Source organism: Colletotrichum chrysophilum (assembly GCF_026319265.1).
Source record: "Colletotrichum chrysophilum strain AFK26 chromosome Unknown scaffold_11, whole genome shotgun sequence".
Taxonomy (NCBI): Eukaryota; Fungi; Ascomycota; class Sordariomycetes; order Glomerellales; family Glomerellaceae; genus Colletotrichum; species Colletotrichum chrysophilum.
In genome coordinates this window covers 520726-543685 of record NW_026517298.1, presented here as the reverse complement: position 1 = coordinate 543685, position 22960 = coordinate 520726, and the positions used below count along the sequence as shown (strand labels likewise).

Genomic DNA, 22960 nt, shown 5'->3' with positions numbered 1-22960 from the left:
ATGCTTGCATTTCTTCACTCGTCTTGCCATCAGTAATCATTTCACAGATTTCATTGCCTGATTGTTGAACACCCAAGGCTCAGTTTGCTTTCTTGATAATCTATGAGCATTCAGATTGGCACCCAATGAAGTTATCCGTTCATGCAGTCGGCAAATCTCGACATCACCAAGCTCTTGATACCAAATTTCATGGCCCTTTTGAATGAGCAATTGTTTCTTGACTGTCGGTTGGATCCCGCAAGTTTTTATAGAAGCCTATGTTCAAGCAATCACCTACAATCAGACGTGAAGGATACCCAATTGTCGCGTACGGCTTCGTTTGGCATTTTGTCGATTATTTACCTTCCCTTATGCAACAGACCAGTGATCGAGATGGTCATAGGTGGGCGAACCTAGAAAGCCATTCTACAAGTATTTAGGGGCACCATGTTCGCTTGATGTCGTATCACTTCCTGGTCACTCGACAAGTTCACCAGCATCGCAAGTTCTCTTGTCTTGCAATATCTACACGCAACATTGACGCCTGTCATGGATGATCAACTTTTGTACGACCTGCCTGGCAAGGCTTCGCCGGAAAGACATGCTCCAGATGCCCCGAACCCAACCATTGTCGGCCTGTATGGTGTGCCCGCCTGCGGCAAGTCCTTTCTCCTTCGCCAACTGAAGGCCTATCTTGGCGAACAACACTACGCTTTTTACGAGGGCTCCGAGGTCATTGACGACATCGTTCTGGGAGGCCTCCACGCATTCAAGAGGATGCACCCGGACGAGAAATACTACTGGCGTGAGCGTGCGATCACCTTCATCAGCCGGCAATGTCGAGAGACCAACCGTGTCGGAATTGTCAACGGTCATTATTCCTTCTGTGATGAGGGAGAGAGCCCGAAGAGAATATTCACCGATGCGGACTCTCTTTGCTACACCCATATCTTCTACCTTGACGTTCCTGCCAAAGATGTGGCCCGCCAATGCCTCGAGGACACCTCACGATCTCGTTCCTCCATGTAGGTCGAACATATCGAGGAATGAATGTGTTACGAAACCTCCATGTTGGAAGATCTCTGCCTGGGTCATGGCATATTGTTCGGGAAAGTGTCATCAACCCCATCACTTCTGGACAAGGTTTCAATCCGTCTCAACGACATCCGCATACACTCCTCCGAAGAGAATCTCGCCCGTGTCATCAGCATTGTAGACCAGATGGTGAGCAGCAAGACTTCCCATGGAAAGTTGGACTCTATGCTGGTCTTTGATGCAGATGAAACTCTGTGCGCAGCGGATACAGGCAATCTCTTCTGGCATTTGGACTACCCTGAGTCTGCCTGTGCTGGGTATGACATTGACACCCCACTCGAGGAGCTGTTCAGCAGTGAAATGGGGTATTCCTACAAGGCCTTTCGGCAAGCCATGCTACGCTATGAGGATATCGAGTACAAGTTCGAAGTCTTGTGCGATGGCGTTGCATCTAGAGTATTCATTTACCCTGAATTTCTTGCCTTGCTCCACGCTGCAGAGAAGAAGAGCAACGTGGGTGTTGTCGTTGTCACCTGTGGCATCCGTCGAGTGTGGGAAAAGATTTTGGCCAGAGAGGGTCTCTGCAATGTCACGATCATTGGCGGCAGTCGAATCGCAGACGGCTACGTCGTCACTCCTGAGGTCAAAGCAGCTGTCGTCTCCCGTCTGCAGAATCACCACAACCTCTATGTCTACGCTTTCGGAGACAGCCCGATGGACTTGCCTATGCTCAAAGCTGCTGACGAGGCAATCGTTGTGGTCGGAGACGAGCGGCTCAGGAGCAAGAGCATGGACGAAGCGCTGCTGAAGGCAATCTCTGAGGATGGTCTTAGAGCAAAGCAGATGCTGATGCCCAGAACTTCGGGGATGCGTCTTTCCAGCAGCTTGCTCCCGGTGTTGCAGCTCAATGCTCAACAAATTGTTGCCAAATTCACCAAGACTCCTCAGCATCTCCGCATCTTCCACGCCACTGAGAAGGCTGCAGCTAAATTGCTCATGACGCCAACCCGTGACGCCTCCGTTGCCGGTCCCAGCCTTCGCGCGGCCCATCATGAGGTCGGTCGCTACCTAGCTATCGAGTTTCTTGCAGATACTCTTGGCGTTGAAAAGTACCCCATACCTCATGTTCAGGGGCACATTACTTCAGGTCACAGACTCTTCGGTGAGGAATCAACAGCTATCATTGCTCTGATGCGAGGTGGTGAGCCGATGGCTTTGGGTGTCAGCGAGGTTTTCGCGAGGGTCATATTCCTCCATGCTAAGCAGCCAGAGGACATCCATGAGAATGCCCTGGCGGGCAAGAAGACTGTGATACTGGTGGACTCGGTGGTTAACAGTGGGAAGTCTATCGAGGTCTTCGTCCGCCATTTGCAAGCGATATATGCCAAGGTTCATATCGTCGTAGTGGCTGGGGTGGTTCAAAAGGATGCGCTTACCAAAGTCATGAAGCCGCTTGGTAAGACTGCTGATCTGAGTCTCGTTGCGTTGCGGCTTTCGGAGAACAAGTACGTTGGGCAAGGGGGCACGGATACTGGCAATCGGCTTTTCAACACCACGCACATGTTGTAAACTTAATGTCTGCGGGAACAACGTGAAATTTCAAAACCTTATGCCAAGCTCGAATCATGTTGCAAAAGTGAAACCACAATTGCTGAACGGCAATTGCGCCTTATCTTCGCAACAAATCATGATAATAAAAGGCTACAGATACTAAGCTGAAGGGTCTAAAAATAAGAAATGTCTAATTGGGCATGGCCCACATGTCTCGAACTGATATCTGCGATATTGCTACAAGTCAACATAACCATCGGGGCTGGCAATTGTGTTTCTTATGTGAAGACTCTCTTGTTCTTTCTTCATCCGGCAACGGGAAACCAATACCGGTCAGAAGAAAGACTCGAGTCTCTGCCTCGTTGGCTTGATCTACTAAATTCCTTACCCGTGTCATCAAAGCAATTATGGTGAAATTTAGTGGTTACTTCCATGGGAGTATCGCGGTGAACAAAGACATCAGGTCACGTCGGCATTGTGTTCTCAGGCCTCTAAGAACGTCTTGTCGGTGTCTTCAATCTAGTCCAACTCCTTGTCATAGAAGTTGTGTCGGGGGCGGACTAACTTCTCTGACATCCAGCAACATGAGCCGAAGTTGATACAATATGGGCATAGGTATGCGGTACACACCGCATACTGTATCCAAGAAGCAATTGCAAAAGAACCTACTTGCAGACTATTTGTCTCCACTGCCGAAAACTGTCTAGCGGATTGCAGAATATTGATGGCTGCTTGTACGGTGATCGGTGCGGTCGGACAAAAGCTCTTCGACAGTAAAAGCATGATTGCAGAATGACCGCTGCACTTTCGAACAGGGCATCTTCTAAATAAATTGAAGTTTGATGTACCAGAGCTCGAACCAGTCCCTACTTTTCTGAATTCTTCGTAGCTTAGAACACCATGCAAGTGGTCGTTCGGCTTGCGCGAATTCGCTCTCTCCACGCACATAGTCAAAAATGAAACCCCGATTTTGACTACGAAATCCAGATAGTCCGCTTGACAGCTTCTTGCAACCAAAGAGGCCTCTCGTCGCTGATTGCGACGTTATCGAGAGGTGTGCCTTCAGTGTCCGTGTAGATTATGGCTGGATCAGAGTTCTCAGAATCCCCGGCCGTGGCCGCGCGAGTCGAATTCCAGCTATGAACCCTGACAAGACCAACTCTCTCATGGTGATCCCCGCTCTTCCGTAGAAGTAGAATGGAGTATCTCTTTTGTTGCTTTGTTTGTAAAACAAGTCCTAAAAGCCCAGCTTCCAGAGGCACGTTGTCCCATTCCATGTACGCGTAACACCAAGCCGTGAGGCCTTCACGGATTGGGAGGACAGCATAGTCTCCACTAGCAAAGGTCATGCCCACTATCTGGCTCTGAACGCCGCTCTTTTCGTTGAGGCCTGTCCAGCTTCTTCTGGCGAAATTTACCCAGACTGTCATGGCAGAGATGCCCAACACTTGAGGACCATTTCTGATCTCTGAGATAGGGCTTTGTTCCTGTCCGCAGAACCAGTCCTGCAGCGGCATAGTAGAACCGTCTTCCTTCTCGATCTCGATCTCTTGATCGTCTGAGCTGCAGAAATCAGGCTCGCTCATTTGAATGCCTCCTACCCAGCCAGCCCAGCTCCAGCTTGGAAATGGCAGGTTCCTCTTAGCAACTTCCTGATGGTGCCAGGCAAGAGAGAAGATGTATCGAGACCGATTCCTTGCATCAATCTGTCGAAAGGGTATTCCATAAAAGTGTCTAATCTTGCTGTTTTCCAGCGCGTGAAAAAGTCCGCGGGCCGCGTCGATAGTGTCTGACGTTTTGCTCAGTTGACGCTTTGTGTAGTTCGGCAGCTGCTTCTGCTTGAGTTGATTCCACCGCAGTTCTTTTAGTTTGCCAGAGACACCATTTAAGCTATCTTGGCTCGGTATGAGTTCCAGAAACTTGGCGTCGCTGACTCTCTCCCTAAGTCTAGAGTTTGATAATGGTTTATTGACGGTCTCGGCATGGTCCATCGTGTTGCACAGGTAGGAAACCTCGTGCTCAGTGAAAATCAATCTTCTGGTGGACAGAAAGCACTCTTGATAGGTCCAACCGCGCGATGCCCATGTCGACCGAAAGGTTTGAGCTGATGTGTGTGGTAGCATCCTGATAATGGCGATATTGTTGAGAACAACTCGTTGCAGTGGCCGACGTGGTCTTGATCTGATTCCCGGTAAACCATATGAGGCGTCGGAACCAGCAGCGGCTACTAGCGTCAAATACGCGCGAGAATATATTTGATTCATCTGAGCAACTTGTGCCCTTTTCATCGTTTCGTCTTTCTGGTCGATACACTTTTGATACCGTTAGTTAAATTGCTCAGACTCTGACACAGGATTCGAGATTGCGTGATGTCTTACAACCTGACCAACCCATAAATACCGTTCATTGAGTGATCGTGTCACCTGAATCGCATCGTGGACCACTCGAGGGAAATCGGTGTCTTTTCCTTCTTCTTTGGGTACAGCAGTGTTTCCCCATACGTATGACAGAGCGACATATTTGCAATCCTCAGGCGCATCGATGGCCTTTTTCGAGTTGGGATTGAAGCAGTCAATGACCTTCAATCCTTGCGCCTGACTGCTGCTACCGGCAGCGAATCTGCAGTTATCGCGGTGTTGCGTCGTGCAATGATTGAGCCAGCTCCTGACAAGATCGAAATCGATGAATGAAGAGATCTGCCTCGGCCCAATCTCAAGCGAACCTTCCTGATCCCCTGCTTTCACTACAGCTAAGCAACCTCCATCTTGCCAATCCGTGTCAGTTTTTCTCCCCTCTGTTTTGTGTTCAAATTTGATCTTAGGCACAGGGAAAAGCACCGTGCAGTCAACAATCCGCTTTCGTTCAGCTGGAACTTTCTTTGAGCGATATGGCCCCAGAACTGTGAGCGACGACGACAATGCCTGGAGCAGGCAATCTTCGCCGTTGAGGTGCCTGGGTGTCACCAAAGCTACCATCCGGCAGACATCACAGGACGACTGATTGAGAGTGTCGCGATCCATCTTGGAAAAGTTCGCCACCTCCCTTCCTTTATCTTTCGATGGCCGCCATGAAGCGATGTCGTTCCAGTCTATATCGCGACACCGTTGACAGAGAACAACCTTCACCTCCCCAGAGCTAGTTTGAAACGGCCGTTTCCTTGCCGGAACGGAATCCTCATCTGCAATCCCTCTCCGTTTCTGAACGGTGCGTGCTGGCTCAGGGTCTCCCATTGGTAAAGTAAAGTTGATGAGTGATGGACTAGTTGTCGCACGCAGCAGTACGATTTTCTCTGAAGCATTGATGGCAAAGAAATGACGATGTTTTCTGTCAGTCTATGAAAACGCGTGATCCACGTATTTCCGTACAGTTTTGTGTTTTCTTTTGTAAGAACACGGACACGTGGCAGCGAATGATACGAGACTGGTGGAAATGTAGATGGTGACTATTGGTTGCAAAACGCAGGTTTCCAACAGAGGATCAACAGCGTTGCAGAAGCAATGTCCAATCGAATAACGTGATCGGCAGGTAAACACTCCAAATCTAGTACAAATGAATTAGTTATGATCTGATATATCAGCTTCTTCGCATTAATTTGTCCTGTTGCTATTGATCAGTCAAGGCAATGCTGCACATGATGTTGTCCAAAATTATGATATCCTGACATTTCTTCACGTATTGATTTAAGCTTCCCTTGGAAAGTTCCATGGATTTACCGGTGTCATTCATGCATAAGCCAATCAATAGGAGTTGACGCCCATCAGGTCGAAGATATATATAGCTTTCAAGCCCCCGAATTGTTTCCAGCTCATCCTACTTCCTCTTGCATATTTTGAGATTCCCCCCATCAACTCATATTGACTGCGCTCTCATTTTTCTTTTCTTTAAAAGCTCTTTGGGGGGTTAGCCTAGATTCTGGTTTACCTAGGCGGCGAGTTCGCCTCTCAAATTCCTCTACGTCCAGCGCCCACCCCAAGGCAATCAATCAAGTTTGAGGCCTATAATTGACTTGATTGCCACATCGCGATACCATACTTGATTGATTGCCAATTAATTACAATTAATTAGCAAATATGCCCACATATAGGTGAGGGCTCTAGAGGGGGGCCCCTAGAGGGGGTTAGAGGGGGGCCCTCTAGAGGGGAGGGCTCTAGAGGGTAGGGTCCGGAAGGTTAGGGCCCGGGAGGGTAGCCCCAAGAGGGGAGGCCCCCGGAAGGGGGGCCGGAAGGGGGGCTGAAAAGGGGGCCCCAGAGCCGGGTTTTCAGGGCCGAGAGTCGGGCTAGATTAACGATTTTCCAGGCTTTTCCAGATCCCTTAGCCCCCTTAAGCCCCCCCCTAAAGCCCCCCTATAAGGAGTCAGGTTAAATTACCTATACAGCCTAGCTATCCTACCTATATAGAGCATAACACCACCCCACCCACCCTTAATAGTAGTCTCTCATTAGTTAGAATTAACCTAAGATTTTTTTTAAACTTAGTAATTTTTACGCTATATTAATATTACTCTTCTACTTATCTTTTATTACTACTACTACCCTTACTAGTTTACTTAAAATAATACTACTATAATACCTCTTAAAGCGCTAATAGATAATAAAATTAGTTATAATACTCTTAAATAGCTAATTAATAATATTATAAACTAAATAAAGACCTAAAAATATATAATTATTAACTACTACTTATTAAACTATAAAAATAATATACCTTAATAATAAACTTCTACTATAATATAAGTAGTTAGAACTTATTTAGTATAACTTAAATCTATATTATTACTTTATATAAAACTAACTACTTTTAATTAATTAAAGCTATATATTATAAAAACTTTAAAGATTATTAGTTCTTTATAATAAAGAATAATTAATATAATTATAAACTTTCTTAAAATAATACTACTTATCCTTTATATTAAAAGTACTCTAATAGCTGGTATAAAAAGCTTTAAGAGATCTTTTAAACTACTATATTAAGTAGTTATTTAGTAACTACTTTAATAGTAGTATACTACTTAGACTAGCTTTAAAAGTATTAAAATATTAAGAACAAATAGTAATATACTTAGTTAGCTATCCTAAGTAGTAATATACTTATATAAACCTTCTTCTATTTTCTTAAATAGTATTATATAAATTATTATTTTTAATAACTTAATAGCTACTTTAGTAACTTATTTTAAACTCTATATCTTATTACTTAATAATATAACTAGTTATATAAAACTAATTACTTTAATATACTATTAATCAATATTATAAATATTATAAATATTACTAATATTAGTATTATATTTAATATTAGCTTTTACTTACTTAATAAAGAGGATAAAGAAGTATACTAATAAGTAATCAAGTACTTTAAGGAATTATATATTAATTTTAATGTTATTTACTTACTTTATATTATTCTTATTAACTTTAAGAAAACCTTTAAAACTACTTTTAATAATATCTACCTTAATATTTAGTAATAGCCTTATATTTAATATATTAATAAGAATATTTAGTTTAAAGTTAAGAAGTGTTAAACTAATAATATAGAAGATCTTATACTTACTATTAATAAAGATATGTATATTAACTTTATATTTTAATAACTTTTTATAGATACTATATTAGAAGAGCTTATTACTATATTTTCTATTCTATAAGATATACCTTATAATTCTAATAGCTTTATAATACTTTAGAAAGCTATAATCTATACTATTATAAAAGCTCTATTTAAAGAGGACTAAAAGATTATATTTAATAAGTTTAAAATAGAAGAAGTTTATATTAACTATATATTTAAAACCTACTTACCCTTTTATAAAAAGTTTACTACTTATTATATTAATAAATATACTAACTTTAGCTTGTATATTACTTTATATATAGAAAAGTTTTATAAAGACATTAATAGTTACTTATTTAATTTAACTACTAATCTATATTTCCTTACTAAATATATAAAATAAATAATTAATAATTAAAAAGCTACTTATATAACTAATCTTACAGACTAATAGAACTATTAACTTATAAAATTTAGTATTAATAATTAATTAAAAGATTAAATAAGTAATATATAGCCTCTATCTTAAAAAAACACTTAAGTTAATTACTAATCAGTACTAATTAGTTTATAAGTAGCTAAAAAAATAGATCCTAAATAAAGTATATATATGATAGTTTACTACATAATTTAAATTACTCTATTTTTATATAATTAAAACCTACTTATAATATAATAAAAGCTTCTCCTATTTTTACTACTACTTATAATAATACTTAATAAATAACCTTCTTAATAAAAACCCCCTCTAATATATATTTAACCTAATTATTGTTATAAGCTATAGCTAGCTTTATAATAGCTATTTATAAATCCTAATCACCTTATTACTATTATAAACTTTAATAAAAACTTTAAAAAGAAAAGCTAACTACTCCTAAGTATCCTAAATAAACTAAGCTTAAAACCTATCTTACTAAAAGAGAGAAGTTAACTTAATATTATACTAAGACTTTAATAAAGTTTTAGAAGACTTAAAAACTTAAGAAAATAATATATAAGCTTTACTAATAGTACTACTAATACTACTAATACTAACGCTAATACTTTAAAATAGAAGCTATAGTAAACCTTATAATAACTAAGTTTATAGTAATAGAAGTAGAAGAAGTAATAGAGATATTACTAGTAAAGTTCTCTAGTTTTAGAGAGGTTAAAATACCAATTCAGCTTATAGAGGATAAAGCTAAACTAATAGGATATATAAGATTACTAAAGTAATTAACCTAATTAAGTAATAAGTAGAAAGAACAATATTAATTAAAAAAATTAAATTTAAGTAATTTAAGCCTTAATTAGTAAAACTAGCAAAACTAGCTAAAAACGCATTTACTATAGTCTTTTCGAACTATTAAATAACTCAGTTAATTATCAGGTAAATCCAACTAATTAGAGGCCGCCGTTAAGCTAAAGTAGGGCGGTGTAGGTGCCCTACATAAGCAGGATAGCCAGGCTACACAGGCAATTCAACCAGTCTCCCCTATAAGGCCCCCTAAGCCTTAGTAACCCCTCTCCCCCCTGTCAAAAGAGTTAAGGTAATTAATTAAGTTTAAGCCTTAAACTTGACTTAATTAACTAGCGATGGCTTCATAATTAATTGATTGATTGATTGAACTTGACAAGTTTACTTGCCTTGCGGGGAGCGCTGTCTATGTCGTTGTTGACAGAGTCGTATACGATCTCTTGTTTGTACTGCTCAAAAGTTTTCGGTTCAGTAGGGATTTTACGTGAGCCCTGCGGCTCCTGCCAGCACCATTACCATAGACATAAACCTTTGCTTAGACAATTAGCTGCTCAATAGCCAGGATGAATGCTTTGTTGAAGCCATAGACAGCAACAGAGATTGCAAGATTCCCGGTCATAGGAAGAGTAGGTAATAAGTTACAATATTGTGAGTTTCTAGGAGTGTCTGTGGAGACGTTGCGGTTTGTAGTTATGATGAAAAAGGAGTTATGGCTGATATAGCGCCACTTTGATGCGCAGGAAGCCTATCATTGTCTCTGGTCTATAGAGAGCTTCCCTCCAAGTCTAGAAGATTTGTGAAAAGGGGATGGTTATATGGGAGAAGAACGAAAACTATGAGGTGCCAAAGTTGATCCTGTCTCCGGTTGGCTGCCTGGCCAACTCGTTTGCTTGTCCATTTCGCGACGCGAACCAGACTACGAGAGATTGCTCATCGCTACGTAAGCCTTGCGATGTCCGTCTTGAGCGAATGAAGTTTCGTGCTGTTCTATGTCTTCAGGGAGAGAACGAAAGCAAATCGGACAGCAAGCCTTGTCGGTCGAGCAACTTTGATTAGCGCTCGGCATAAGCCAGACTGAAGCACTGAATCCACCTGCTTCCAGAGCCACATTGCTGACTGCAGGATTCAGGGGTTTAGGAAACTAATTGAGAAGGTTTGTTCCAACCACAAATGGCAGCGAATGCCCTGCCCTTCATCGTATCTTGCCAGACTTGCCTCAGGATGTTTTCTGAGCCTCGGTGCCAATGAGAGACAACAACTAAACCTTACCCTGCCCCAACCCTGGCATACGAACTACTTTGAGAACTTAGACGAAGAAAATTTGAATTCTTTTACGTCAAAATTGTATACAATGATGTTATGGGACCTGCTTCAAGCCCGGCAAGAGGCGATCACGGCAGTCGACTTCAAGAGGATTACTATGGCTTCCTCACTCGACGTTTCTCTTTTCTTCATGACGGTATTTCTGGCGGCATTTGGTTCTCATAGGAATCAAGTTACCCGCTCTTCTAGTCACGGGCGTATCTTAGAGAGAAAGTAGGAAGCTATATGGAGTCTGAGGTGGTCCCATAGATACGACAGCCTCAGCATATCCCCTTAATCAACAATGAGCATGTCTACAACCTTAGCTTCATCGAGGGGAACTATGTCAAAGGCATCTAAGTGGATTCACTTGATCGAAGATGTGTTACCTCGCACAATAAATGTAATGTCCCTTCAAGCCCCAATGCGTTCGAGCTTCACCTGTCAGGGGTTGGATCACCGTCTTAAAGAATAAGCGCACGAAGGCTACGGGGACCAGGATACCATCTGTTGAATTTGAAAGAAGGAGAAAAGAGAAGTATTTTGAACTAGCCACAAGTCGATCTATACCCTCGAGATATTTTCATGTAGTTCTTTGTTGACTTTAGCTTGGGCCCTGGCGTGCTAGGCGATCCCGTGTAGGAAGGTTCTCGTAGCGACTAAACATTACTTCCCAGTCTAAGTTGATCTCCATAGCTATTGAACCGAAGAGGTCCGCTTCGACTACAACAGACCAGAGGTCACGGCTCCTAGTCATCGTCGATGGTTCCGCCCAAGCCGTAGCATTCGCAGGGGCGGAGAGACTTATCCGGGCCCTCGGCGCCCTGAGCCGCTTCAACGTTTGGTCGAAACCTCAAGAATCTGAACATACGAAGGTCTTATGACCTCTCTATTACAGTGAAAACTTGGCCAAAAGATCACCGTCTTTGTGTGTTACAGAACATGCGTCAATCGCATCGTCCACAAGCAGACCACCCGCCTCATCCCCATGACCAACCTCAACAGCAACACAAACCTGAACACGACACTTTGACAAGCACACCAACATATCCAGCACTCCGTCCTAGGAAAGGGAAACCAATGGATCCCACGCAAACGTAAGCCATCGCCGTTTCCCAAGCGGCCACCCACCTCGTGTCCATCCGTCCTCATCCCATCCCATCCCATCTCCCCGGAACAAACTCCCCGCTCGCATACCCGCTCCGCCGGAGGTGTCAGCCCGCAAGCAAGGTCCCATCATCCTCATCAGCATCAAACTTCAGACCTTTCAACTCGGCACGAACCGACGCAGCATGCGTAGGCCATCTTTCCACGCATTCATCCACGCAAGAACAATACGTGGATCATCAACCTGAAGAAGAATGAGATTCAAAACTGCCGTTCGCATACACAAGATCGCCACGCTCCTCAATCGTCGCACCTCGTGTATGCGTCACGTAGCAGACACAGCACACACAAACACACACATACATATCACCAATGCGCCGCGCAACCAGCACCTTCGCAGAAGATGGCGTGGCCATCATACTTGAGTTACGGAAACATGAAGGAACATCGCAGTAAAGCTGCCGGAGCAAGAAGATCTCAGTCGGGTCTAACCCGGGCCTTCTGCCGCGGACCACTGACTCAGCGGGTAAGAAAGGCCCGCCTCAACAAGCATCCTCCATCTTCACTGCCGCGCTCGCGTCGTTCTGCCCATCGCATTGCGCGAGTGCGAAAAGATAAAACATCACATTGTCGGGGACGAGAGCGATAGCGATCAAACAACCGTCCAAGAGAACAGATAGTCGGCATTTCATCCAATCCTCGGATATACACAACCCAAGTTTCGAAGTCGGAACATGCCCGCTCTACGACAGAAATGCGATATGCGATATGGATGGCGATATGGACCGCATTGTATGCACAATCGCGCCAGGGTCGAACTCCCCAGCACGAACGATATCGCCCTGCCTGTTATCGCCCTTCATCCCATATCTGTATCTTGCCCCTCCCTCCCCGGTCCCACGCGCGCGTGCGCCGTAGCAAATGTAACGCAAGACGTGATAGGTAAACCGCCAGCGCTGCACTCTGGCCGCATTCCGTGATCCGCTGTCTGGATGATATCTTTCACGGTTCCCACAGACCTGGTAACGAGCAAGCGAAGCGCGAGGTCCAGACCATGTCAGCTGCAGTCTTCACAAGACACGAACAGAAGTCCAAGGAGGGGCAGGGGAGGAAAGGCGGCACGTGGGGGTGGGGCAAAACGCCAGTCTGCGTGTTGAAACCTGCGCAATTGTGAGAGAGGCAGGCTGCTCTGCTGCTCGGCATCCAGTGTCCAGTTCCAGCCATGCCAACAGGACGACGTGTGTTTGGCAGCCTGCCTTACCAAACACGCAAATTCCTGTCTTATCGTTGGCTAACCTTAGCTTGCCTGCCTACCCCGACAAAACGGTGCGCGGGGACATGGACCGCCGCTAGGAGGAGCACCGACGATTCCCAACGATGGCGACGTGCAGGGCACTTTGAACGTGACATGGCGGGGGAGCAGAATGCCTATCTGGAATCAAATCGCTAGGGGGGCTAGACTACGATAGAGTCAGTCGTCGGAAGGCAGAGGTAACAACGCTCTAAACTGTCTCTGCGGTACAGCATTTCCCGCACCTAGTCCTTGCTTGATTCTTGATAAGCTAGATAGATGCCGATGGCTCGGATTTCCCGCGCACACACACAGATACACCGTAGTTATATTCGTCGGTGAGGTTTGCTGCGAAGCTAGACGAATAGCCGCGGCAGTCCAGTACCTTGGCTTCAAAAATTGGCTCTTTTCTTGGCTCTCGCACTACGGCAGGATGCGTGATGGATGGCAGGTTGGCGGACGGCATCCTCTCTTGTCTCACTGCCTTGGAAACCACGAGCCATGTGCTGCTGCCAGAGGTCTTGTCTTGGACAGCCACCCATGATGTCAGCGAAGCGACTGACTGGCACTTTGACCACTGCTGCATCCCACATGGGACTATTATTTCGTGCAGCATGCGACAACCGCCGGTCTTTCGTGAACAGGAGCAAACCTGACATCAGACGACAGCGGCGGCCGGACTGAAGCTGCTGCTGCACCGGGTCGTTGGACTGGTTTAGCCGGCTGCAGCATGTTGGGACGACACTTTTCGAGAGCCATTTCCCCGCGGACTTAGCGATAACAGCTGCTGCAGTGCGCGAGTCGCGGTAGAGAAGTGTGCTTTTTCGCCCCTCCCTCCTCGCAAACCCCAATACTGGAATTCGCCTGTTTCTGGTCTTGCTTGCTCGCTTAGAGGTGCTGTCATGATGCTGGTCAGCCTACAGGCCTGCCACAGGTGGGAAATCCGTTCAGGATGGGCAGCAGTGCAGCGGCATGAACCTGTGGCGAGAAGGCAGGCAGGCAGGCCAGCCTTTTGCAGGATGAACCACCACCACGGCCCAGAGGGTGACACAGAAATCGTGATAACCCAACCCTTCGGCGTTCCTACCTCCCACATTCCAGCTTCTGCATGGAACAAACACTAGCTTCAAGCAAAAATGCGACCTGTTGGTGTGAGTGTGTGTGTATGCACCGGAAGAAATAGGATGTGGTGCTTTAGCCAAGGCCCGGAAAAGCGCGCCCATCCATCCCAAGAGATCTCTTGAAGCTTGTCCAAGCCGGACTTGGCTCCAGAAGGGGACGGCGCGGGACTGACCGCCCCAGTCTAGCGGGTGAGGCGACAAAGGAAGTGCTGTCTCTCCTTTGGTCTCGTTCAACAGGCGTGGTCGCGTCGTCCACCACGACGGTAGCTTCTTGGCTAACGGTGTGCCTCTACGGCGATTGGGCAGTTTGGCACCGTGGTCGTGGATGGTCATTACCTGCTGTAAGGGTGTTACTTCAGTGGCCTGTGGTTGGATGTGCCTTGCATTAGCGGCTACCGTGTGGTTCTGGATTTTCGGCGACCACGACGAGGGTTGGCTGTCTTTGGAGTGCTGCTGGACACCGTTCCAATGAAGCCTCTAGAAGGCCCGAGGAGGAGGAGGCCTGCCGGTGCGTGTTGGACGGTGAGGTGTGCATGCCGGGCAGATGGCGCCGGACGCCCATTACCTGCTCCTCTACCTGTTACCGGCCGGCGTCCTCCAAAAACAGGCGTTGCGCTGCCGCGGCGTCTCGGCCAATTGCTGGCGGCGTCGAGGTTGCATCGACTCGGGCATATCATTCTGCAATGAGGGAAATTGACCGAACGGCAGGAATAGTTGAACATCACCACCACCTGGCACCCCCCCCCTTAGAACTGGAGAGGAGAGAGCCACCGAGCGGCGAACCACCGTTGATCAGGCCCGTCGGCGCTGGAGACACGCACCGTGGTAGGCCAGACAAGCTTTGCAACTTGATTGTGCCTTGGCACGGAAGGGTCCCTAGCTTGCTCTTGGCAACCAGCGTATCTGCGCTCGAAAGGGGGAAGTGCACTGGTGAATGGGCGGGAACCACATGGTTGATGGGGAAGAGCGTGTTGGAAGGACGTCAATGATACGAAGTTTCCTCCCGCGGAGACGACGAAGAGAGGCACGTCTGCCAAGTTTTCCTCCCCTTTACGAATACACGTATCCGCGATGACGGCAGAGATGATGCTCCCAAGGGATGGATGCGAATTGATGACAATGCGCCCGGGCTCGTATGTGGTCAATTATGATGACGATTATCATGTTGGGCGTTTTTTGCTGTTCCTATGTGGAGAGCCAATATGTTCCAGCACCGCCCGGCTTGTCTATCAAGGATTGCGACTGCGATTGCAGAATACGCAAGTACGCGGGTGGAGGAACGAGAAACCGCGTCCAAGTTCCAGACGGCACAAGCCGCGCCGGGCGGCCGTTGAGCAAGTGGAGGTTGCGAGAGCGAGAACGAAACACGGGGGTGTGGTTTCTGTCTCTCTATCTCTCTCCTCTCCATTGTTTTTGGTATCATTCTCAGTCAAGTCAATTTTAGAACAAAATGTGAGAAATGTTTAGATGCGACACTGACAGCCGACGCTACTGTGCAACTGCGTCCAACGGTACCCGTCAGTCATGTCACTCTGAAAATCTGCGCTTTGTCTTTACTGCCGTCCCGTCATTGCACAGCGTCGAAAAAGAAAAAGGAAGCGGTGCGCCATTGCCCACGGTAAGAAAGTATTGACGCAGGGAGAAGGAGTCGTCAAGCGAGACAAGCGAACAGGGCGCAACTGGGGGCCGTAAACTGAACACTGGGTCTGGTCTGCCTCATCCAGAGACAACGAAGACGTAAAGTCCAGGGTTGTTTCGCAAACATGATGAACATTTCCAGTCAATGCGGCAGAGTCATGGCCATGTCAAGGCAGAGCGGAGCAGAGGAAAAAAAGACGGGTGATTGGCAGGGGCAAAACGAGTCCAACGACAGGAAAAGGGGTGCACGGTGAGAGAGGGGATAAAATGGGTTAATGGGACAAGATGGGTCCTGTAACAAGCGACGGGGGAAAATAGCAGTGCAGACGCGGCGGCAGCGAGCAGCAGGGGGACGGATTGGCTGCTGTCGCTCATGATTTCAATTTGGGGCGATATGCCGTGGGGAGAGCCAATATGAACAGCAGATGCACCACCCATGAACCATGCCTGTTGGCCGCTGCCGTTGAAGCGGGACGTGGACGTAGAAATCACCAACGGGCCGGGGGTAATGGACGTCTTTGCCGTTGGCCACTTGCTCCGATTTTTCTTGCAAGCTTTGGGTTTGAATGAGAGCGAGTGTTCGTAAACGAGTGAGACTGAGACTTGGCGTGAGACTGGTTGAGTGAGAGGATGAAGAATTGGAGCCTGCAGGAGCGCAATACGAACCCATGTGAAGGGGTAGACCAAGAGGAGGAGATAGGCAGTCTATTCGTACGTGTAGGGACGAATAAAGAACGGGGGAAGCGTAGACTCGGCCGGTTGGCCCAAAAGACCCAATTAGGAACCGAGGGTGCTCTTCAGCGAATGGAGAGGCGACGAGAAGGGGCAGGCTGCAGGAGGATGGAACTCCCAATGCCATGGGACAGAATGCGCATCCTGACTTGCTGCCATCATTGTCGCGACTCTTCAAGCAGGGCAGAGGCGAGAGGTAGCCAGGGATCGTGCTCTTTTTGCGCCCACCGTGCTGCAGGCAAACAAACCGGGGTAAGGCTGTGTAAGTGCACAATGCAACGAGCGTGAGCATAAGCATGAGAAAGCTGCCCTGGACTTGCGATGCCGATATGGAATGAAGTCATCCGTAGAACAGATGGCATATGGCAGATGGAGATGCATGATAACAAGAAAGAGGGGTCCGCCGTCGTTGATGTTTCCACGGGCAGGCTCAAAGAGGCATGGACTCGATGAGAACGGGTCTTCTATCCGTACTGACGGGCAGAAGGGAAAGGCGCCCCAGCCCAGTTGCGGATCGTGCATCGCATCGCATCGCGGTGCTGTCCATAGCAGGTAGTGTACTGGGTTGCTGGGGACGACCAGGGCGAGAACGAGAACGGGAACGATTGGGATACTCTATCGCGACGTTGGACTGTTCTTCGTCACTGGAGGTGGCTTGGAGCTGGATGGTTTCTTGTCCATCGTGCGACGGAGGGATCTGGTCTTGTCTGGGTTGGAGTTTGTTTGGAAGAATGTCTCGTCTGTTGCGTACGCAGTGTGCACAGCCTTCACGCCGCTGCGGTGGCTTCGCCGTAAGCTTTTGACGGGTCATCTTGGCAGTTGAGCGGCGCAGACGATGACTGACAGGCGGCGGCAGTGGCTGGTTTGGCTGGGCCGCTGAAGTTTTGTGTAGGTTTGTTTGTCCATCTCAATGTCTGTGTCCCAGTCAGTCAGCCATCGCAGAGGAGGCGAACCAGCCATAGTCTTTGCAGTGCCTCGTTGGAGGACCTGAGCTGTTGCGCACGTACTTCGTAGTGGCAGCCTGGGTGCTTGAATGGAGGGGTAGGTAGTGCTGAGTGTGCTGTAGAGGTGCTCTGTAGTCAGCCAGCTGCCAACCAGAGACCAGGAGACAGCGAGATGACGACGATTCATGTGAAGAAGAGGGGACGGCACGAACAGGCAGGGTGGATGGATTTCTGAATTCTGGGTGGAGGAGGCGACGAAGAGGATGAATTGAACAGAGCGAGGCACTGCGACTTGTGCGGCTGACACTAACTGTGAAAGGCATAACTCTGCAGGGAGTGGGCCCGCCACCCGCACAGCACCAGAGGGACGGGGCAGATGGGCCAATCAGACGTGTTGAGATGCGCATGGAAGGTGCCGCTGGCGGGGGCCTTTCATAAGAGGAAGCCATACCAAAAACGGTAATGCAGATTGGGCTTGCACCTGCTAGGGGGCAGGGGTGTTTATCCTCGAGAAAAGTACGTACCTGCCTCTAGCGCGAACCAGTCTGTCTGCCAGTCCAATCCACTGCAACCGCTACTGCAACCTTCTTCCCCAAGTGCGACCACCAGCACCTGCACCTGCGTGTTTGTGCCTGTGCCGTGCTCGTGCCTGTCAGCTGTGTCTTCTTTCCAGGCATTGAAGGAAGTCGCCATCCGCCATCTCGTCCGTCTCTGGCGTCGCCTGCCTCGTGCGAGGTGATCGAGACTGCGACCATGGCATTTGCCGGTCTGCTCCTGCCACTGAAGGGACTGTGACCGACCAGCATCGACCCGTGGCTGATGGTCTGCTGGCGGTGGCCCTTTCCTCTTTACAGCTGGTTGCCGCGATGGACAGGTAGGCCGTGTGGCCGCCTGCTTTTCGACCTGTCGACCGGGTGGGTGGTTTGACTTTTGGGCCCAGTCATCACAGACCTAACTCAATTCGCCCTTCAGCAGACCTGTGCGCACGAACATGAATATGGAGGGGAAGAAGTGAGAAGACGACGAAGAAGGTCGTGGGCTCACCGGTTGCCCCTCGTCGTCGCCCTCGTCGTCGCCAGGACCGCAGGTGACAGTCCAGCAGCACCAACAATACCCTGCAGATGCCGATTTCACTGGCTTGCGAGGTCACTTCCCCGCAAGCAAGCAGTGGGAGATACTTGCGGCTAACTTGATTTGGCCTTTTGGGCGCATGGCGGGGGGCCTGGCCGGCGCAGTCTGCCGATGTCGTCTTGGTCCATCGTCGTCGCTAGGAGTCGTGGAGCCTAAGGACCAAGACACGGCCACTCTTTCATCTGGTCTGCTGCTGGTCGCGTGGACGTTGGCGTTGTGCTTGTCCGCCCCCTCCTCGGCTGTCGAGGTCTAGCTGCTGCTGTAGTCTGCCGCCTGTCACGCCTGTCTCCCTACACAGAGGCACTAAGGTAGATCAGCTCTACCGTGGTGGTGGTGACGGTCCTGCTTGCAGCGACTGGCAGTGGCGGTCTGGACTGGTCGTCGCGCCTCTGAGGTCTGAGGTGACAATCGAAGAAGGGCTCAGGGACAATGGACCAAGATCCAGCGTCGAAACCCCAGTCCAGCTGGACGACAAGCTCCATCCATTATTGCTCGAACCATTCTGGAAATGGATGCGCATCCACTGGAGCAAACAGCCAGCACTTGGGTGGGATGGACGAGAGGGTACGTATCGCTGTCGAATCCGATTTACGGGAGATGCAGAGAGCAGGTGGTGTGTCAGTGGCAGCAGCGCCTCAGGAGTCAGGCAATCGACCTCTATTGACAGGGAAGCAAGGAAGAAAGTTCACTGGCGTATTCCAAAAGCTCAAAGATTAGCTAAGGCGACGAAACCTTCCTCAGGGCTAGCTAGGAAGCAAAACAAAATAGACACGGCGACTTCTCAGGTACAGAAGAAGCTCACGCCAGGCAGACTGGACTGCACAGATACGGGATACTCGCATCGCATCGCATCGCATCGCATCACATCAGACATCACATCTCTCAGCTCAGCTCAGCATCAGTGCGCGTATTCTCGACGTATTCGCTGTCGCCGCACCAGGAGGAGGAGTCCAAGCTTTTCAACAACAAGGGCCCCAGAAAATTCCACGAGAAAAAAAAGAAGAGAAATCAGTCCAGAGGGGAGCCACCAGGTCTTGGTCTCCCGTTGCGTCTCCCAATGTCTTTGTGCATCTGCTGGCGGCCGTGGGTGTCTAATTGCTAGTGTGCCGCCCGTAAGGACGTGGACGTGGACTTGGAAATTGCCAGCTGCCGCCAGTCCTAACAGAGGAGGGAGAAGACAAAAAAAAAAGACAAAAAAAAAAAGAAGAGAGAGAGCGAGCGACGGACAGAGAGAGGAGTCCCCTGCAGATGCAATCTTGGCTCCATTCACATCTTCCCACTCCCATTGAGACGCCCCCAGCAAGCCCCCGGCTGCCACCCCAAGCGAACAGCGGGGCCACCGCTGTCCCCGGTCTGGGTCGTGGTCCATCCACTGATCCAAGGGCCACAGAGAGAGGGACCACCTAGGCAGGTACGTACCCGACAGGGTATGGTGCATCCACAATCTCTCTCTCTCTTGCTCTCCATCCCATGTCTGTCACTCCACGGCCCTCACCCTCATTCTCTCTCTCTCTGCTCGGCGCACTCTCTCTCGCTCGCTCTCTCTCACACCCGTTTCTGGTTGTCTGCCTTCCCAGGTTTCAGTAGTCAGTCGCTCTATCCCGTACTCGCAGTGTCTCTGCCTCTTACAGGCGTCCCCAACAGCCAAACAGCCATATCCATCGCACTGGAGCTTGTATTCGTGTACCTGCTGCCGCCATGCGACTGGCACTTATCCACTCACTCCCAATATACTCTACCTACCATGCACTTCACTATGCTATGCCTTCCTCATCCACATTCACATCCCCAATAAAACCATCGTGACACCCTCCCCTCCGTGCACGTTGCCTTCCTTCTTGCTCTCTCCCCCTTCCCGTCGCGTCGTCTCTTCGAATCCGCCAAGTTCTCGTTGAAGGTCGTCCCGTCCCAACTGCCCTGCACTGCTGAACGGCCTTGCAGTCTGGTTTCAACACCCCCCAGTCCTCCATCCACATCAACCGCCATCTGGGTCGTGCTTGCACACAGTCCCTTATTCGTACAGGCACACCCTTCAACAAGGCAGCTCTTCCTGCTTGTGCTCGTCGTCGGTCTTGTTCTCGTCCTCGACCTTCTTCAACACCTCCTTCCCTCCATCCTCAGCCGCCTTATCGACCTCTCTCTCCTCGACATCTTCCTCCCTTTATTCTCTCTCTTGGGTGCTTGTCTCGCATCCTCCCTTCCAGCGTGCCAACCAGCCCCCGGTTGACATCACAAGGCCCCTTCCGTAGGCCTTGACTTGGAGAGAAACACCCGTCATTGGAAAGACAATTCGCCTTGGCTCCTCGCCCCCGGCCGTCATCTGCCTCTGCGACTGCAACCGCGCCGTCACCTCACCTTCTGGCTGGGACCATTCGAGTGGGTTGACATCAGGCCATCGCCGCTGGACTTGCGCTGCTTGAGCACCGTCTGCCTCTCCTGCCACCAGAACACAACCACTCCGTGTTCCTCGAGCTCGGGTGTTGCAGAGTACCTGCCGTGTCTACCACTGTACGTCACCCAATCCTCTCTCCTAATTGGGTCTGCGTTGATCTCAATTCCTGCCTTGCATAACCTGCCTCTCCCCAAGAAGACGCCTCACCCTCACCCTGTTGTGCAGCCCAACCTTTCCGCCGCTGATTCATACTTTAACCTCGCCATGCCCTGACTAACCCGCTTCCCAGTCTGCCCAGCAGCGTTTTCTTGGCAATTGTCTAGTCTCCTTTTCTTCAACAACCGGACAGACATCTTGGGGTGCTTGGATCCTTCTGTCGAACACCTCTACACAAGCACAGCACCACCGAGTATCGTATTCTTAGCAGGCTCGCCAGCTTCTCCCCCGAGCAATTCGCAATGGCTGCCACCGTCGAAAAGACGACGGTCGACCCGACTGTCGCAAGCATCTCTGTCCCCGAGAAGGCGGCCTTCACCACCACCACCACCGAGGGTATCCCTTCTGCCAACTTGACGCCCGTTCCCACGACGACCCCCGAGAAGAGTCTCGACCTTCACCGCGACAGCAACCTTTCCACCCCACGATCCTACCGCAATGAGAACCCTTTTGACACCGATATCGAGGCTATGATCACTGCCACCTCCTCTTCCGACCCCTACGCCATGAAGACCATCACCACTACCAAGGCAGACTGCCCCACGATATGGCCGGGGAAGCAGGACTGGAAGGCTAGGGCGAAGGCTGCCAAGCGTCAGAGAGATCGCAGCTCCTGCGCCTGCATGGCGAAAATGAGCAAGAAGAACCGCATCATCACCAAGATCGCACTTGGCCTACTCGTTATCGGTGTCGGCGTCGGCGTTGGCTTTGGTGTCAGCAAGCCCCTCGGCGCACCCATCTGGGGCGATACCAGCAGCAACAGATAAGCGAGGCACTTGCAACAGCAACAAACCTTGCCAACGGAATGCCCACGGGGTGCGGATCCTCATCTAACCAACCCACGGATCAAGCCGAACATACTCGGATAATACCCAGTCAAAATCCGACGCCGTACATTCGAGTCGCCTTCCCTTCAGCTTGTATTATATACAACGACTTCTACACTTTCACCAGGCCCCGACGGCCACATCGGGGGCTTTCTGTTTTCAACTTTTATTGTCGAGCTTTGTCACCAAAGAACGGGCGGTAACGGACCAACCATAATGAACAGGCGTTTTCGGAGTCAATTGCATGGACAACAAACTAGCGAGCGAGCAGCGGCACTTTTCGATTCAGTATCCTACCACAAGGGAGCAACCCACCCTTCTCGTAGCCGTGATACGCGCGAGCATGGGATGGGCTATTGGGGCAACTGGGCGCGAGACACCACCTCGTGTCCGCGTTCGCGGGAGCAGGAGCAAGGGCTTTCCTACTTCATTTCTCAGCAGGGGAGAACAGCACCAGCACTTTTTGTACAAGGGTATTGGGGCGCTTCTACAACAGCGTTTTTGGGAAGGAAGCACGCAGTTTGCGACAACTGCGGTTTGTGAGAAAAACGGGATTATTGCGGAATGGGATCTTATTGTCCGGCTACTATTAGACGGCCACTCTATTGCATTAGGGTATCAGAGAAGAGCAATCAAAGAGTTTCAGAGGGCAGCCCGCGGTCGAGAAGCGCTCTGGCCGACGGGCTGTTCCCATTTCTTGGTTAACACACACTTTTCCTCACGCCTCACACCATTCCCGATGATTGTCGTCAGGGTCATCCCTCCTCTGATGTGTTTTGGCCAAAGTGATTGACTTGAAACAACGCACGTTTGTTGGGGTAGACCCTTTTCCACAAAACAATAGCTGACAGTTGATAGGCCACTCCACCTCGGCACTCGCCCATTCATGCTTTGG

General features: G+C 48.9%; 3 protein-coding genes across 3 annotated transcripts; all 3 read left to right on the top strand.

The window, feature by feature from the left end:
• Positions 1 to 528: 528 nt before the first annotated feature.
• On the top strand, positions 529 to 1008 carry COL26b_002349 (uncharacterized protein; the record flags this gene model as incomplete). The annotated part of the gene is made up of 1 exon (XM_053175272.1): positions 529 to 1008. The coding sequence occupies one exon, from the start codon at positions 529 to 531 to the stop codon at positions 1006 to 1008; it is 480 nt and encodes a 159-aa protein (XP_053040892.1).
• A 39-nt stretch (positions 1009 to 1047) lies between these two features.
• COL26b_002348 (uncharacterized protein) lies at positions 1048 to 2583 on the top strand (the record flags this gene model as incomplete). The annotated part of the gene is made up of 1 exon (XM_053175271.1): positions 1048 to 2583. The coding sequence occupies one exon, from the start codon at positions 1048 to 1050 to the stop codon at positions 2581 to 2583; it is 1536 nt and encodes a 511-aa protein (XP_053040891.1).
• An 18897-nt stretch (positions 2584 to 21480) lies between these two features.
• On the top strand, positions 21481 to 22005 carry COL26b_002347 (uncharacterized protein; the record flags this gene model as incomplete). The annotated part of the gene is made up of 1 exon (XM_053175270.1): positions 21481 to 22005. One exon carries the CDS (start codon positions 21481 to 21483, stop codon positions 22003 to 22005), a length of 525 nt encoding a protein of 174 aa, XP_053040890.1.
• Positions 22006 to 22960: the final 955 nt, after the last annotated feature.